Source organism: Monodon monoceros, unplaced genomic scaffold (genome assembly GCF_005190385.1).
Source record: "Monodon monoceros isolate NGI ecotype Baffin Bay Population unplaced genomic scaffold, NGI_Narwhal_1 Super_Scaffold_18, whole genome shotgun sequence".
Classification (NCBI taxonomy): domain Eukaryota; kingdom Metazoa; phylum Chordata; class Mammalia; order Artiodactyla; family Monodontidae; genus Monodon; species Monodon monoceros.
In genome coordinates this window covers 160,663,017-160,677,716 of record NW_021703774.1, presented here as the reverse complement: position 1 = coordinate 160,677,716, position 14,700 = coordinate 160,663,017, and the positions used below count along the sequence as shown (strand labels likewise).

At 50.4% G+C, this 14,700-nt stretch overlaps 1 protein-coding gene across 1 annotated transcript in view; it reads left to right on the top strand.

Moving 5' to 3' along the window:
- The window catches only part of CATSPER4 (cation channel sperm associated 4), a 15,101-nt gene extending 2,118 nt beyond the window's left edge, over positions 1-12,983 (top strand). The window contains exons 4-11 of the mRNA XM_029230152.1: positions 2,000-2,101; positions 8,039-8,136; positions 8,306-8,426; positions 8,620-8,753; positions 10,039-10,213; positions 10,975-11,186; positions 11,731-11,896; positions 12,519-12,983. Of these exons, the coding sequence (XP_029085985.1) occupies positions 2,000-2,101; positions 8,039-8,136; positions 8,306-8,426; positions 8,620-8,753; positions 10,039-10,213; positions 10,975-11,186; positions 11,731-11,896; positions 12,519-12,572 (1,062 nt within the window). The 3' untranslated portion in view covers positions 12,573-12,983. The remainder of the gene's footprint in view (positions 1-1,999; positions 2,102-8,038; positions 8,137-8,305; positions 8,427-8,619; positions 8,754-10,038; positions 10,214-10,974; positions 11,187-11,730; positions 11,897-12,518) is intronic.
- The last annotated feature ends 1,717 nt before the right edge of the window (positions 12,984-14,700 follow it).

Here is a 14,700-nt window from a genome sequence, read left to right as displayed (position 1 = left end):
TTGTGGTTTATCATAGGATATTGACTGTGGTTTGTCATAGGATATTGTATAGTTCCCTGTGCTATACAGTAGGACTTGTTGTTTGTCCAGGAAAGCCAGGGTTTAAAGTATGGCAACATGAGAGTGACTGGCATCTAGGTGGATGGTTGCCGAAGCTCAAGGAATGGATGAGGTTGCCTGGAGAGAGTGTTGAGTGAGAAGAGGACCAAGACAGAGCTCTCAGGAGAGCCTCCAAGTAGAGGGCAGAAAATAGAGGAGGAGATGCCAAAGGATGCTGAGGAGGAGTGGCCAGAGGAGTGGGAGGAACCCCAGGAGAGCGCATTACCAAGGGAGCAGGCACAGGGTCAGATGTGGCTAGGAGACAAGGCAAGGAAAGGACTCTGAAGCATCCCTTGTTTAGCTCTTGTGACCTTGACACAAGCTGCCTGTGATGTGGTGGAGGCAGAAACCCAATTGCCAAGGTTTGCAGAATGCATAGACTACAGGGCAGATCAAAACCCATCAATGGCTCATGAAATGAGTTCAGAGTGTAGATAGCAGCATTTTGAAGTAGAATGAAATAAAATGAAAAAGAATGAAGTAGAAATTGTAGTGGGGGAGAGGGAGGGAGGGGAGAGGGAGAGAAAGCATTATGGTGTAAAATGTAAAATATATTTCTTTGAGTCCCAGTCAAAAATGCTAAAATCCCTGATATAGGATATGTGCCCATGAAGGTCAAATCCTAGAGACTTGTGAATGCCAGACTGGTTTTGAACCTCACCCTGCAGGCCATAGGGGGCCATGGAAGCTTTGTGGGTGGAGAAGGCAACTCTGATTTAGCCACAGATGTGCATGACTTGGAGAAGGCAGGGGGACTGTTTAGGAAGCTCTTTGAATAAATAGTAAGGAGAGCCTATTGCCACCAGTGGCCAGTGGGGTAGAGCTGAAGGGAAAGATGAAGGGAAAGAAAGCCCTTCCTTTTTGTAGGCAGATGTCCCTGGCCCATGATGCCCTTTGGGAATTTGGAACAGGCTGGAAGCCCATAAACTTTAGCTCCCATCTGAGTTTCAGAAGCTCTGCCCAGACAATTCCCTGGTGGTCCAGTGGTTAGGACTCCGTGCTTCCACTGCAGGGGGCCTGGGTTCGATCCCTGGTCAGGGAACTAAGATTCCCCATGCTGCATGGCGTGGCCAAAAAAAAAAAAGAAGAAACTCTGCCCAGCCTCGCATTGGCTGGTGGATGGAGTTGGTGGCAAGGTGTGGGGAGCAAGAGGCTTGAAGCACTGAGTCTGTGGGTCATGGAGGTGAAGAAAGGGAGGAGTCCAGGTGACTTTGGTAACTGCCAGGGTGGAGTTGGGGGCTGGGAGCTGTTCATGTCCCAAACTATAGCAGAGTCACAGCTTAACAGGAGATTGCGTGAACATGAGTTGGGTTTTAAACAGAACTCAAAGTCATGGATCCATCCATCAATCCATCCACCCAGGAACATGTCTTGGACCCGTGAGTAGGGGGATACCCAGAAGTTTGGTCAGGCCTGGCTGGGGGGATTTGGGAGCTGGAGCAGCAGGAGTGGTTGGGACAATCAGAGAAGCAAGGATGGGGCTTGGTGTCCTCCATCTCAAGGGCCAGGTCTTTTCCTCCCAATCCTGGAGTCTGTTCTGCCTTTCTCCACCTCCCTTTTCCTACTCTAGAGGTTAAGAACAAGGGTTTGTAGTCAGACAACAGTCTTTATCATTAACTGTCTGACCTTGGGCACCTCTCTGAGGTTCCCATCAAGTGCAAGATGGAAATTAAACCTACTTCATAGGACGATGGTGATGGTAACATGAAATAATACATTTGTGGTCTTAGCACGGTGCCTAGCACGTACATGGAAGGGGTGCTCTAAAGGGAGCTACAAAGATGCTGGATGAAGAGCAGTAAGAATCTGGGCTTCCCCTCCCCTGAAGACATGCTCTCTCCCTGCTCTTGCCACCCCCTACTCACCTCTCTGCCCTTCCTTTTCTCTGTCTTCCATGTAGAAACACTATGAGTTGTTCTCTACCATAGATGACATTGTGCTGACTATCCTTATCTGTGAACTTCTCCTCGGCTGGTTAAATGGCTTCTGGATTTTCTGGAAGGTGAGATCCTGGGCCCTCCCTGCCATCACATCTATTCCTCCTTAGGGACAGCACCCCACCTCATCCCCATCCCCATCCCTGTGCACCTGGCCCTGCAAGGTGCACAGGGGGAGGGGTGTGTGTGCATGTGTGCTCATGCAGAAGGAGAAACTACTTCTGAGATGTCTGTGATGTGGCAGAAAGTAATTTGTACTAGAAGTGCAGCCTCCTGGGGTTCCAGTTACTGACCCAGCCTTCCCTAGTTCTGCAATCTTGGGCAAACCTTGATTTCCTTATCAGAGAAATACAGTTGAGAGTATCCACCTTAATTTACAGGATTCAAGAACAGGGGTCAGTAAACATTTTCTGTAAAGGGTGTTGACCTTAAAAATAAAAGTTATTTTACCAGCAAAAAAGGGTTTATCTGGGAATAGCAGAGGAATCGCAAATCAGGACTAGCAAACTACAGCAAAAGCCATAGACTAGTCCAACAAACAATGGAGAGGAACGTTATTTTACAGAGAAAAAGGAGGAAGTTGGGAAGGGTTTTGAACCAAAATCTACTGGCGAAAAGTGAGAGTTCAGGGTGATGATGGTCTCTCATTGGCGGAGTTGCTGGAATAGTTGATTTCTTGCAGGAGATGCAATGTACATCTTTTCCTGTTGGGGTGTGTAATTCATGATTCTTTCCCCTTTGGGATTTTTCTTTTCCAGTCTGTAATTGACAATTCTTCCTGTAATTGACATCTAGTGATACTGCGTGAGAGCTCCCCCTTTTGGCCTCCCAATTCCGTTGTAGTGAGGTTTCCCTTTATTAATTTTCACAAGGGCCAGATAAATATTTTAAGATAAATATTTTAAGCTTTGTGGACCATACAGTCTCTGTTGCAAACACTCACTTCTGCTGTGAGAGCACAAAAGCAGCCATAGACAGTACATAGACAAATGAGCATGGCTATGTTCCAAATCAGTTTTATTTGTGAATACTAAAATTTGAACTTTACGTAATTTTCACGTCACAAAACATAAAACCAAAAAAAAATATATATATATATATATAAACCATTCTAAACCTGAGGGTCTTTAAAAAGAGGGGCTGCTGGTCAATTTGGCCCTTGGGCTATAGTTTGCCTACCCCTCTTCTGGAGGGTATCAAAAAGCTGTCTGGGTGGGAACAGATCTTAACATTACATAAAATGAGACAAAGACTCAAATTCTTTGTTTCAATAGGACTTATAGAGTTAAGGGATTTCTGGAGTCAAGGGATTTATCTTGCCTTTGGGCATGTGCAAGAAGAGGCTTTAAAATGAAACACCTATCAGATTTTTATACCTTTCATAAAAAGGAATCATCATTTAAATACCTTTACCAGGAAAACCAATTAGAATTACAAGCTTTCCAGGGGTTAGAGGTGTCACTTCATAGAACACAGAATGTAGAACCTAGAACAATATTTCTGAAGTCCAGATCTTTTTTCTTTTTTAATACATTTATTTATTTATTTATTGGCTGTGTTGGGTCTTCGTTGCTGCACACGGGCTTTCTCTAGTTGCGGCGAGCAGGGGTTACTCTTCGTTGCGGTGCACAGGCTTCTCATTGCGGTGGCTCCTCTTGTTGCAGAGCACGGGCTCTAGAGCACAGGCTCAGTAGTTGTGGTGAACAGGCTTCATTGCTCTGCGGCATGTGGGATCTTCCCGGACCAGGGCTCGAACCCGTGTCCCCTGCATTGGCAGGCGGATTCTTAACCACTGTGCCACCAGGGAAGCCCCAGATGTCTTAAAGAATGCTTTGTGAAAACAACAGTTGGGAGGATGTTTATTAACAGAAAATAGAATAGGATGGTGCATATTTACATGTCTCCACACTGGAGAGGAGAATAGGTACCATGCTTTTTGTGAACATTTCAATGCACCACTTTTTCAGAACTAGCTCTAGGTTACAGGCAGACATCTGTTGCATGAGAGAGAACATTTCTTCCTTCCTGTAGATGTGAGATTTCTTTTGCTACCGGCCAGGGTTCTTGGCCTCCTTAATTAATAGAAACTGATCAGAGGCCAGACAAGAAATTCAGGCAAGGCTTTATTGGGGCCCCTGCTGCAGCAGGGGGGAGAGAGAACAAGTAACAAGTTCCCTTGCCCACTCTCTTCAGAGGGGGGATGAGCTTGTGGCTTGGGTGGTTTGCCCACCCCTTTGGTGATATGTGCAAGGGGCATGCACAGTACCCTGCTTTTGATTCCAACCCCCTGCCTTTGCTCCCTGCTCTTCAGAAGTGGCATTTGGACCTTTTGTATCTTTTTGTCCATAATTTGCCCCAGCTGCTCATGCCTGCAGTTATTTTTAGTCCCTTATAGTTTCTCTGTATTTTGTTGCTCCAGGAGTCTTGTATCAGGTGCAGGCACTGCAGCCAAGGGTCCCAGGTCCCAGCCTGTCTCACTTTTAGCAGCAGTTAGGAAGGCCTGCACTTTCAAGGGGCCTGCACTTTCAAAGCTAAGCTCCGTTTCATTAGCACAAGAGAACTGGAGCAAGCCTGAGAATCTTCTGTTCTTCCAAGCCACTCTGCTTGTCCTCTCAAGGGCAAGATTTCTCAGCCTCGGCACAGTTGACATGTTGGCCTGGATAATTCTTTGTTGTCGGGGGACTGTCCTGTGCATTGTTTAGCAGCATTCCTGGCCTCTACCCATTAGATGCCATTAGCACCCTCCTACCTGTGACAATCAAGGATGTCCCCAGACATTGCCAGATGTCCTCTGGAAGGCAAAACCACCCTCCAGAACTAATGGCTGAGAACTAATGTCCCAAACCCTAACCTTCATCTGGGGCTAGCCTCCCAGGGCCAAAAGCCAGGGCTTGTTAGAGGCCCTCTGCTGTCTCCTTCCCCACCCCCAGCCCCTCCCCTGGTCCCAGTGTACAAGGACTGCTCCCTGTTGAATGGGTAGATGGAAAGGGAGAATGCAGGGGAGGGAGGAAAGTCTGCAAGTTAATATCTCAAATATTACCCAGGCACGTGGGGATCCCCAGAGTTTTGCCCCTAGTGCCCCCTTTTCTGTGGCCCTTGTGTGGCTCCTCCCTCTCCTTACCTCCATAGCCTATTAATTACTATTTCACCACCTAAATATTTCTCAGATTTCTTGCTGCCTCTGCATCTCTGCTATCCCTGTTCTAGCTCTTACCCTGTCTTCTCTCACCAGGATATTGCTATGGCTTCCTGTGTACCCCACCTGCCATCAAAGTAATTTTCTGAAGGCCCAAGACAAAGTACCCTTAAACTACTCCAGTGGCTCCCTATTGTTTATAGGATCAGGGCTAAATGCCTCACTGTGCTTAAGGCCTTCCATGATGTGGCTCTTGCTTGCTTTTGCAGCCTCATCACTCCTGGCTTTACCCTTGGGTATTCCAGCTACATCAAGCTGCTTGTAGTGGCATTCCCCAACACACACTTTCAAGTGCATGCACACACACACACACACACACACACACACTGCTGTTTCTCACCTCATGCCCATGCTGACCCCTAGTCTATAAAATCTCTTTGCCACTTACTCACTTGCTTTCCTCCTACTTACAGCTCAAGACTCTTGCAGATGTCTTCTCTTCCAGGAAGTCTTCCTGTCTCTCCCAGGCTAGGTTAGTTGTTGCTCTGTCTCCCTAATGCTTTGTACTCACCTCTCACCTGGAGTTAAAACTTACTGTCTGGGGCTTCCCTGGTGGCGCAGTGGTTGAGAGTCCACCTGCCGATGCAGGGGACAGGGGTTCGTGCCCCAGTCCGGGAAGATCCCACATGCCGCGGAGCGGCTGGGCCCGTGAGCCATGGCGGCTGGGCCTGCGTGTCCAGAGCCTGTGCTCCGCAACGGGAGGGGCCACAACAGTGAGAGGCCCGCGTACCGCAAAAAAAAAAATTACTGTCTATCCACCTCCCTCAAAATAGTCTGTGAGCCAAGCAGGGCGAAATCCTGTATCTTCAGGATCTGATTTGAGGTGTGGCATATAGTAGGAGCTTAATACTGAATGGATAGAGGGATGGATCTGTAGACAGGCAGACTTGTGTCTCCTTGTGTATGTTTAGGCACCGACACTTTGAATGCGAAACACAAGGAGGGCTTGTGTTTATTGGACTGCCTAATAAATTTAAGAACTTTTTCTCCATTAAAAATCATTTTCTTTTTGAATATTTAATGCAGCTACATAGGGCTTCCCTGGTGGCGCAGTGGTTGAGAGTCTGCCTGCCAATGCAGGGGACATGGGTTCGAGCCCTGGTCTGGGAAGATCCCACATGCCGCGGAGCAACTAGGCCCGTGAGCCACAACTACTGAGCCTGCGCGTCTGGAGCTTGTGCTCCGCAACAAGAGAGGCCGCGATAGTGAGAGGCCCGCGCACCGTGGTGAAGAGTGGCCCCCGCTTGCCACAACTAGAGAAAGCCCTCGCACAGAAACAAAGACCCAACACAGCCATAAATAAATAAATAAAATTAAAAACAAAAAAAAGTTCTCTTAATGCAGCTACATATTGGTCAAAACTGTATTGAGAGACTGTCATATAGAATGAAGTAAGTCAGAAAGAAAAAAACAAATATCATATATTAACACATATATGTGGAATCTAGAAAAATGGTATAAATGAACTTATTTGCAAAGCAGAAATAGAGACACGGACGTAGAGAACAAACGAATGGATACCAGGGGGGAAGGGGGGGTGGGATGGATTGGGAGATTGGGATTGACATATATATACTACTATGTATAAAACAGATAACTAATGAGAACAGACTGTATGGCACAGGGAACTCTACTCGGTGCTCTGTGGTGACCTAAATGTGAAGGAAATCCAAGGAAGAGGGGATATATGTGTACGTGTGGCTGATTCACTTTGCTGTACAGCAGAAACCAACACAATACTGTAAAGCGACTATACTACAATTAAAAAAAAAAAGACTGTACTGAAAGGCACGCACAGAATTCTTGTTCCCACTCCTGACCCTTCTTCCCTTTCCCTCACCCCCACCCTCTTCAGATAATCTTCGTTATTTATAATCTCTTGTTTAGCCTCCTAGTGTTTATTTTGCAACCATAAGCAAATATGTACATATTTTTAGTCTTCCCTTTCCTAAGAGTAGCATACTGTAAACACTGTTCTGCACTTTCCTTTTTGTCGCTTAGTGGATCTTTCTGTATCAGTACATGGAGACCTTTCTCATTATCCTATACTCCACTGAATGTGCAGTAGTTTATTCAACCAGTGTCCCAATTGCTGAACACTTCGGTTATTTTCAGCCTTCTACGAATGCCATTTTGTACTTGTACTAGAGTTTGTGTGGGTCGGATTTCGAGAAGTGGGATCACTGGTCAAAGGTAAATGCGGATTGTTTATTAGAGCAAATTCTCCTCTGTAGTGGTTGTGCTCAAATTTATCATACACATGAGCTTCCTTCCTCCATCCCCATTCTAAAAGAGTTTGTGCCATATTGGACAAAGGGCTTGCAAAATGTGCCTTTCTTCTGCAGTGAGAGTTAGTTCACCTCTGACCTGGCTATTGAAGCACTGTTCCTTAATGTTTTAATCAGTATTTATTTTAATTTTATTATTAATTGTAGTGTGTGTCACACAAAGCTGGAGCATCCAAACACTCTCAGGTCACCTAACTGCAGGGCAAGGCCATTGTCAGCAGCGCAGTAGCCAAGGTGGACGCTCAGCTTAGGAACTGGCTGTGTATATATGAGAGACTCCACTGTGCTTCAGACACTGCACTTGGCTATTGACACGTGTATGAGACAGCGAGCGCATGCATGTTTTGTGGCGTGTTTGGGGCGACAGCAGGATGAGTAACAGCAGTGGATGGCAGATGACTGGCCCTGCTTCGAGAGGACCACTGAGTCCCCCATCCTTGGGGTGTACGGAGGGCAGACCCAGGATGAACCCATGGGCTGGGCCTGACAGACCCTGCTGGGGCTGGCCCACCCCCCAGGACGGCTGGAACATCCTCAACTTCCTTATCATCTTTATCTTGCTCCTGGGGTTCTTCGTTAATGAACTCAGTGCCATCTCTATCACCTACACCCTCAGGTAAGCTGGGAACTCTGAGAAAAGGAGGGACCTGTCTGGACCCTGGGAAAGAGAGGAAGGGGTTGTTACCAGGTGGGGATCAGCTCTGCCTTTCTGGGCAGGTGGGGGAACGGTGAGGAGGAGGGGTCTGGGAAGGGCCGAGGGGCACCCCTGAGAGGCTCTGCCACAGGGCACTTCGTCTGGTGCACGTGTGCATGGCAGTGGAGCCCCTGGCCCGGATCATCCGTGTCATCCTGCAGTCAGTGCCCGACATGGCCAACATCATGGCGCTCATCCTCTTCTTCATGCTGGTCAGTGCCCTCCCCTGCCCCCGGCTACTCCCCTTCCCTGAACAGGCCCCTAGGTCCCTGGGGATACAGGGTGTCTGGAGAAGAGGAGAGGCTATGGGCCTGAAGCCCTGTGACTCTCCTGGCAGCTCATTTGCATGGCCTGTCCCTAAGGCCCTCTGATGAAGTCCGGGCGGGTCTCTGGTCTCTCTGGCAGGTGTTCTCAGTGTTCGGGGTCACTCTCTTTGGTGCATTCGTGCCCATGCATTTCCAGAACATGCAGGCTGCCCTGTATACCCTCTTCATCTGCATCACCCAGGATGGCTGGGTGGACGTCTACAGTAACTTTCAGTGAGTGCCCACGGGGCTTCCAGGGGAGGTGGGTGGGGCCCAGTCCAGGCAAGCTAGGCAGGGAGGGGCTGGGCTCCCAGGGGCAAAAAACTGACTGGGGAGGGAGACAGGCTCTTGGGTGGGAGTGCGGCTCCAGGGCTTGGGATAAGGATGGCACAGCAGGAGGGGGATGCCTGGGGCTTTAAACTGGAGAAAAGCAGACTCCCTGGAGCTGAGGGCTCTGGGTTTGTAGTCTACTTGAAGAGTCATCCCAATGAAACTCCACCCATTCAAGGTCCCACTGCAGGCTATTCAGGGAGATTTCTCCCATTATGCTCAGCAGCTGGGCAGCTAGGCCTTGGGCAAGGGAGCAGGTCTGTGGTTGCATCTAGCGTTCCAAGGCAGCCTCCCAGCCCACACTGGAGCCCACGAAACTGCCTGGACTCCTGAGAACTTAGGGTCTCATTTATTCATTCTGAGACCCACTGCCCAGGGTCATTATTGGCCACAGATGGCTGCCTGGGTTCTGTTCTTTACCTCTTTCCCATTAAGCCTAAACTCTATTTGTTTCCAGTCCCCTCCAGGGAGTGGGTCCCCCTGACTGATTTTCTTTTTATCTCCTTCGTGTGAGAGTAGAAGCCCAGTTGGTAAAGGGGCTTCTGCACTCATTACCCATTATGATGTAGGCAGTAGAAAAATCATGGGAGTGTGCAATAAAGGTGGCCTGGGGTTCTGAGTCTGCTCCACTGCCCTAGCCATGCAGCCGTCTGAGCCTCCGTTTCCTCATCTGTCAGCTGGGGATTATAATACATTATTAACCATGTCATGGATTGCTGTGAGAATTAGTAGAGACTGGCACTGTGTGCACACACACGCATAGCAAGAGAGAGAAAACTATTATTTGGGAAAATATTTTATGGGAGATTTATAATAGGTATTAACAGTGGGTGGGATTTTTTTCCTGTATATTTTCCTTCTGATCTTTCTATAATGAGCTTGAATTACTTTTTATAATAAGAACGACACGACTAAAGAATATAACCAATAGATTAAACTCGATAATGCTGACGTACAAATCCCCACCTTGCAGGGCTGGCTTGAGGACCGCCCACTGTCTGGCAGTACAGCTGGCGCTCAGTAAAGAGCAGCTGCGGGAACAATTAGGAGTAAGGCATTAGAGCTCCACAACAGCAGTGAGGCAGCGGAAGTCCCAGTGGGCCTTGAGATAATTTCCCCATCTCATAGATGAGGAAACTGAGGCCCAAAGGGCCAGGGAGGTGATAGGGCCCCTGACTGCCATCTCCAGGATGGAGACAAGGGAGTACGCAGTGGAGATTGGGGGCGCCATCTACTTTGCCATCTTCATCACCGTCAGTGCCTTCATTGGCATCAACCTGTTGGTCGTCGTGGTCACCACCAATCTGGAGCAAATGATAAAGGCAGGCGAACAGGGGCAACAGCATCAAATAGCCTTCAGTGAGGTGAGTGAGATGGGGAGGGCAGAGGGGGGTGAGGCAGAGTGTATATGAGTGCTGGAATTGAGCATGTGTGTTTGTGCGCGCGCGCACACTCGAGGGCCTGAAGAAAGCCAAGCCTGAGATGCGGAGGCAGCATTGCCCACGGCCAACTCACCAACGGGGGCGTCTGAGGAGTGTGGAGTTCCTAGGTGTCTTGTTCTATGGCAACTAAAACCTAAGCAGCTGAGTGACCTTAGGGCGTTTAACCAATCTAAGCCTCAATTTCTTCTCCTGTAAAATGAAAATAATTATAGTACTTCATAGGGCTATTATGATAATTTCATGGGTAAACGAACAGTACTTGGCACATACTAAGAACTCAATAAATATTAGCTATAGTGTTATTCATTCAGGGGTAGAGCTTCCGAAAGGCTGGAGAGTGTAGGGTGGAGTATTGCCTAAAGTGTTGAGGGCTGTGGGCTGTGACTTGAGAATAGATAGGGTTTCAGAAGTTTGCTGGGTAGGATTTATCAGGAGTGAAATGGTGGGGGAAGCACTAGGTTTTGAAAAGGGGTGAGAATTTCCAAAAAGGTGAGGGATGGGCTCGCGCATTTCAAGTTAAGCTCCCACAGCAAAGGAGAGAGCCTAAGATTGGTTAGAGCTGAAACAAGGGGCATTAGAACCCTGGTGTCCTGAGACTCATCCTCCCTGAAGCCAAGCAGGAAGGGGCAAGGGGAGGGGGTGCCGGCTGAGCTGTCCTTCCCTCTCCATTTCCCCCTCCCCAGACAGGCAGCGAGGAGGGAAATGGGAATAACGAGCTGCCGCTGGTGCACTGTGTGGTCGCCCGTTTGGAGACACCTGGCGTCCCCCAGGAGCCGTTTATGGGGGGCCTCCCGACGAACCTCTCAGAAAACACATTCGACAACTTCTGCTTGGTGCTCGAGGCAATACAGGAGAACCTGATGCAGTACAAGGAGATCCGAGATGAGCTCAACACGTAGGGCGGGTACTGGGGGTACCCTCGAGTCTCGTGAGTCAGGGCTGAGTGGAGCCTCAGATTCTTCTGGCCTCACGCCCTCACCATTTTTTTTCCTTTGCGGTACGCGGGCCTCTCACTGTTGCGGCCTCCCGTTGCGGAGCACAGGCTCCGGACGCGCAGGTTCAGCGGCATGGCTCATGGGCCCAGCCGCTCCGCGGCATGTGGGATCTTCCCGGACCGGGGCACGAACCCGCGTCCCCTGCATCGGCAGGCGGACTCTCAACCACTGCGCCACCAGGGAAGCCCACGCCCTCACCATTTTATCATGCGGACCCTGGGGCCCAGAGAGGTTAAGTGAATTGTCCAGGTTTCCCCAGCCTGTCGGTGAGGGAACTGGAATCCAGACCTCCCGGTTCCTCGCATCTCACAAGAGCCTTAAGCCTCGGCCTGGGTCTCTCTCAGAGTAAAGGGAGAGGGCGAAGGGGGCTGGACACCAGGGAAAAGATGGGAGGGCAGCCTTCCAACCCCCTCCCTCGGAACGCACTCACCTCTCCGCCCTCAGGATCGTGGACGAAGTACGCTCCATCCGCTTCAACCAGGAACAGGAGGAGGAGCTGATGCACAGGCACTTGTCGCGGAGCCCGTCGAGGGCGAGCGGGTCCTCCATAGCCACCCGTGAGATGACTTGCCAGCAAGACTTGATCACTGCGCTCGTCAACAGGGAAAAGGTGCAGCTTCCCTCTCCCACCCAATGGGTACTCAGCTCGCCACGCCACCCAGCTCAGCCTCAACCCCATCAGTCAAGGTCTCTGTCTATTCCAAGATCTGGTCCGCCCCCAAGACACCCAAGCACCCCAGCAGTCACCGCCAATCTGGTTAGGTTCCAACTTTTCCTTCTTCGGGAGGCCCCGCCCCTCCCCTAGGGCTCCAACCACTGAGCCATCTTGGTCTTCAGCACCGTCAAACCTACCCTTTTCTTAGTGAGACTTGAGCGGTTCAGTTCCTGCTTAGTGGCAGATACTCAGGCCCACTGGGGGCATAGGACCCCCAGGTCCTGTCTAGGGTGCATAAGAGGAGCAGCCTCCTGAGGGAGGAAGATTCTATGGAGAAAAAGTCACACTTCCACATTATTTAGTTTCTTTCTGCTTCCCACACCATCAGACTGGGAACCTTGTGAATGTCCACGGCCTGGGCTCCCACAGTCGGAGAGCAGACTCGGCAGGCTAGAGTTAGACGTGAAGGACTTCCTGCCAGGCCTGGATGAACAGCTCTTGAGCTGAAGGAGGGGAGTAAGGGGGCATCTGCCATGTCAGCGTGGGGGCATTGACAAGAAGACCTCTTGGTTTGCAGGTTCAGGAATCCAACACAAATGTACTCCTTAACAAACACAAGTCCAGCCGCTGAGAGGGCAGGACGGGAGCCAACGGGCATGAGCACACACACCCAGCCACTGCATCTTTGGCATCACTAGCATGACTTGGCACATCCTGGCCTGAACCCATCCTCTCCCTTACCCCCCGGACAGATGCCTGGGGATGGAAGGGGGCAGCATCTCTAGGGCTTGTGCCTGTGAGCCCCAGGTCCAGAGGAGCCGGGATGGAGAAGGATGCTGGATGAGAGTGGGAGCCCTACCACAAGGATGAGCACAGAAGGGGGTGCTGGCCAAGGCAGCCAGGATTTGCCCTAAGGATGGGCATCCCTGGTATCCTGCTAGACCAGAACTAGATGGAGTCTAAGTGGGCCCAAGCACCAAGAGAAGAAAGGTGAGGCCAGTGCGGCCACGTATCTGTATCAGCAATAAACTTTTGTGTTGGGACCAATGTGTCTGACTGGTGGATCTCCAAACCCTTGAGGCAGCCTTGCCCCTCAAAAGCCTGTTTGTCCAATGGGAGAGTCACTGACTGTCCTCCAGAGCTTCCAGTCTAATGGGAGAGAAAATCCACACCCTGAAAATTTTTGACTTAATGGTAGAGATATAATCCCTGCCCTTAGGGTCCTAAATTCTGGGGGTGAAAATCTGGTCCTCACAGTTCCTCACAGTTGGGAGTGCCTCTCTTATGAAGGAGACTCCCTACCCTCTCTCTGTGTCTGAAGGTGTAGGAGACTGGTCCTCATTCTGGGGAGTTCTAGTCTGATGGGGTCACCATCGACCAAGTCATGCAGGTACAGGAAGCTCTATCCGGGATCAATGGAGAATGGCTGGGCAAAGTGTGGGTCCTGGCAGGCTCTCTGGGGAAGAAGAGCACTGAAACTTCCTGGAAGGCATCAGGAGGAATTTGAGGGTCAGGTGAATGAAGTCCGGTGGAGAACTTGGGACCTGTGAGACCTCTTTGGGAGCTTCATACCAAAGACCATCGAGAGCCACAGCAGGTCCTGAGCCAGGCAATGCAGAGTCTGAGAAAGCTGTGGCAGTCGTGGGCACTATGAAGAGCTGCCTCGGTGGATTCTCATCCTTGGGCAAATCACTGGGCCTCATCTTCCCCATCTGTGCAATCGGGAGAGGATAAGATTGAGCACCAGCTCTAAAATCAAACGGCCAGCACTCAGCCCCAGAGCTGGGGGACTGATGAGGTCAGCTGTACGGCTGAGACTCAGGTTCCCTGATGTTGTGTGAAGGGAAGGCTGGAAGAGATGTTGTGTGAGAGTTCTGCCCAGCTGTTCAGCAAAGACTGACAACTAGGGGCCTTGGGGATATTCACCAGTTGGAATGGGAATCCCCAGAGGCCCACTGATTGCAGGTGATGGGAAACTCTACCCTTCATCCCCTCCCACTGGCATTGCTTCCAGCCCTGAAAAGCCCCCGGGGCCTGCTGGGAAGGAGTCTGGACAACTGGGGCAGGGGTGGTACACTGAGCAGGCAGGTGAGAGGTGGCACCCCAGCAGTGCTTCTCTGCCTTGGAGTGCTATCTGCTCCCCTGTTTGGGCCAAGACTCCAGGACCATCAACCAGCAGAACGATGGGCAGCCAGTGGCTTTTGCTGCTTCTGCTGCTATTTATTGGGAATGGAGCCCTCAATCTGCCTGGTGAGTAGCCACATACACCCTTTCCAGCCATCCTTCTCTGGGGGCTCTCACAGCCTTCTTCTGGCTCACCAGGGAGGGGAAGAAGGTGGTGGAAGATCAAGTAGTATCCCCAGGAAGATCTCATGTGAGCACAGCCATTCCCCAACCCACCCCTAAATTGTCTGAAAGGCTTGGGGCACCAATGAGCTCGGGGGAAGGAACATGATGGGATGACCAAAGAGCTTCTGGCTTTGCCCATCCATCCTCATCCAGGATGCTATATTTGTCTGTCTATTCCCTCCATTCTGTCTGTCATCTCAGCTGTCTCCCCTTTTCTGTCTTTCCTTTCCATCTGGGCTGGGCCAATAGCTTGGGGTTTCAGTAGGCTAGTTCCCTCTCAATCTGGCCCAGAACTGAGGGCCCAGGGGCTTGGACCCCTGCTGCCCTCCCCTGCCCTACTCCATCAAAGATCAGCCGCCACCCCCAATGCCTCACTGAGCCCGATAGAGGAGTGCAGCCCTGGATCCTGA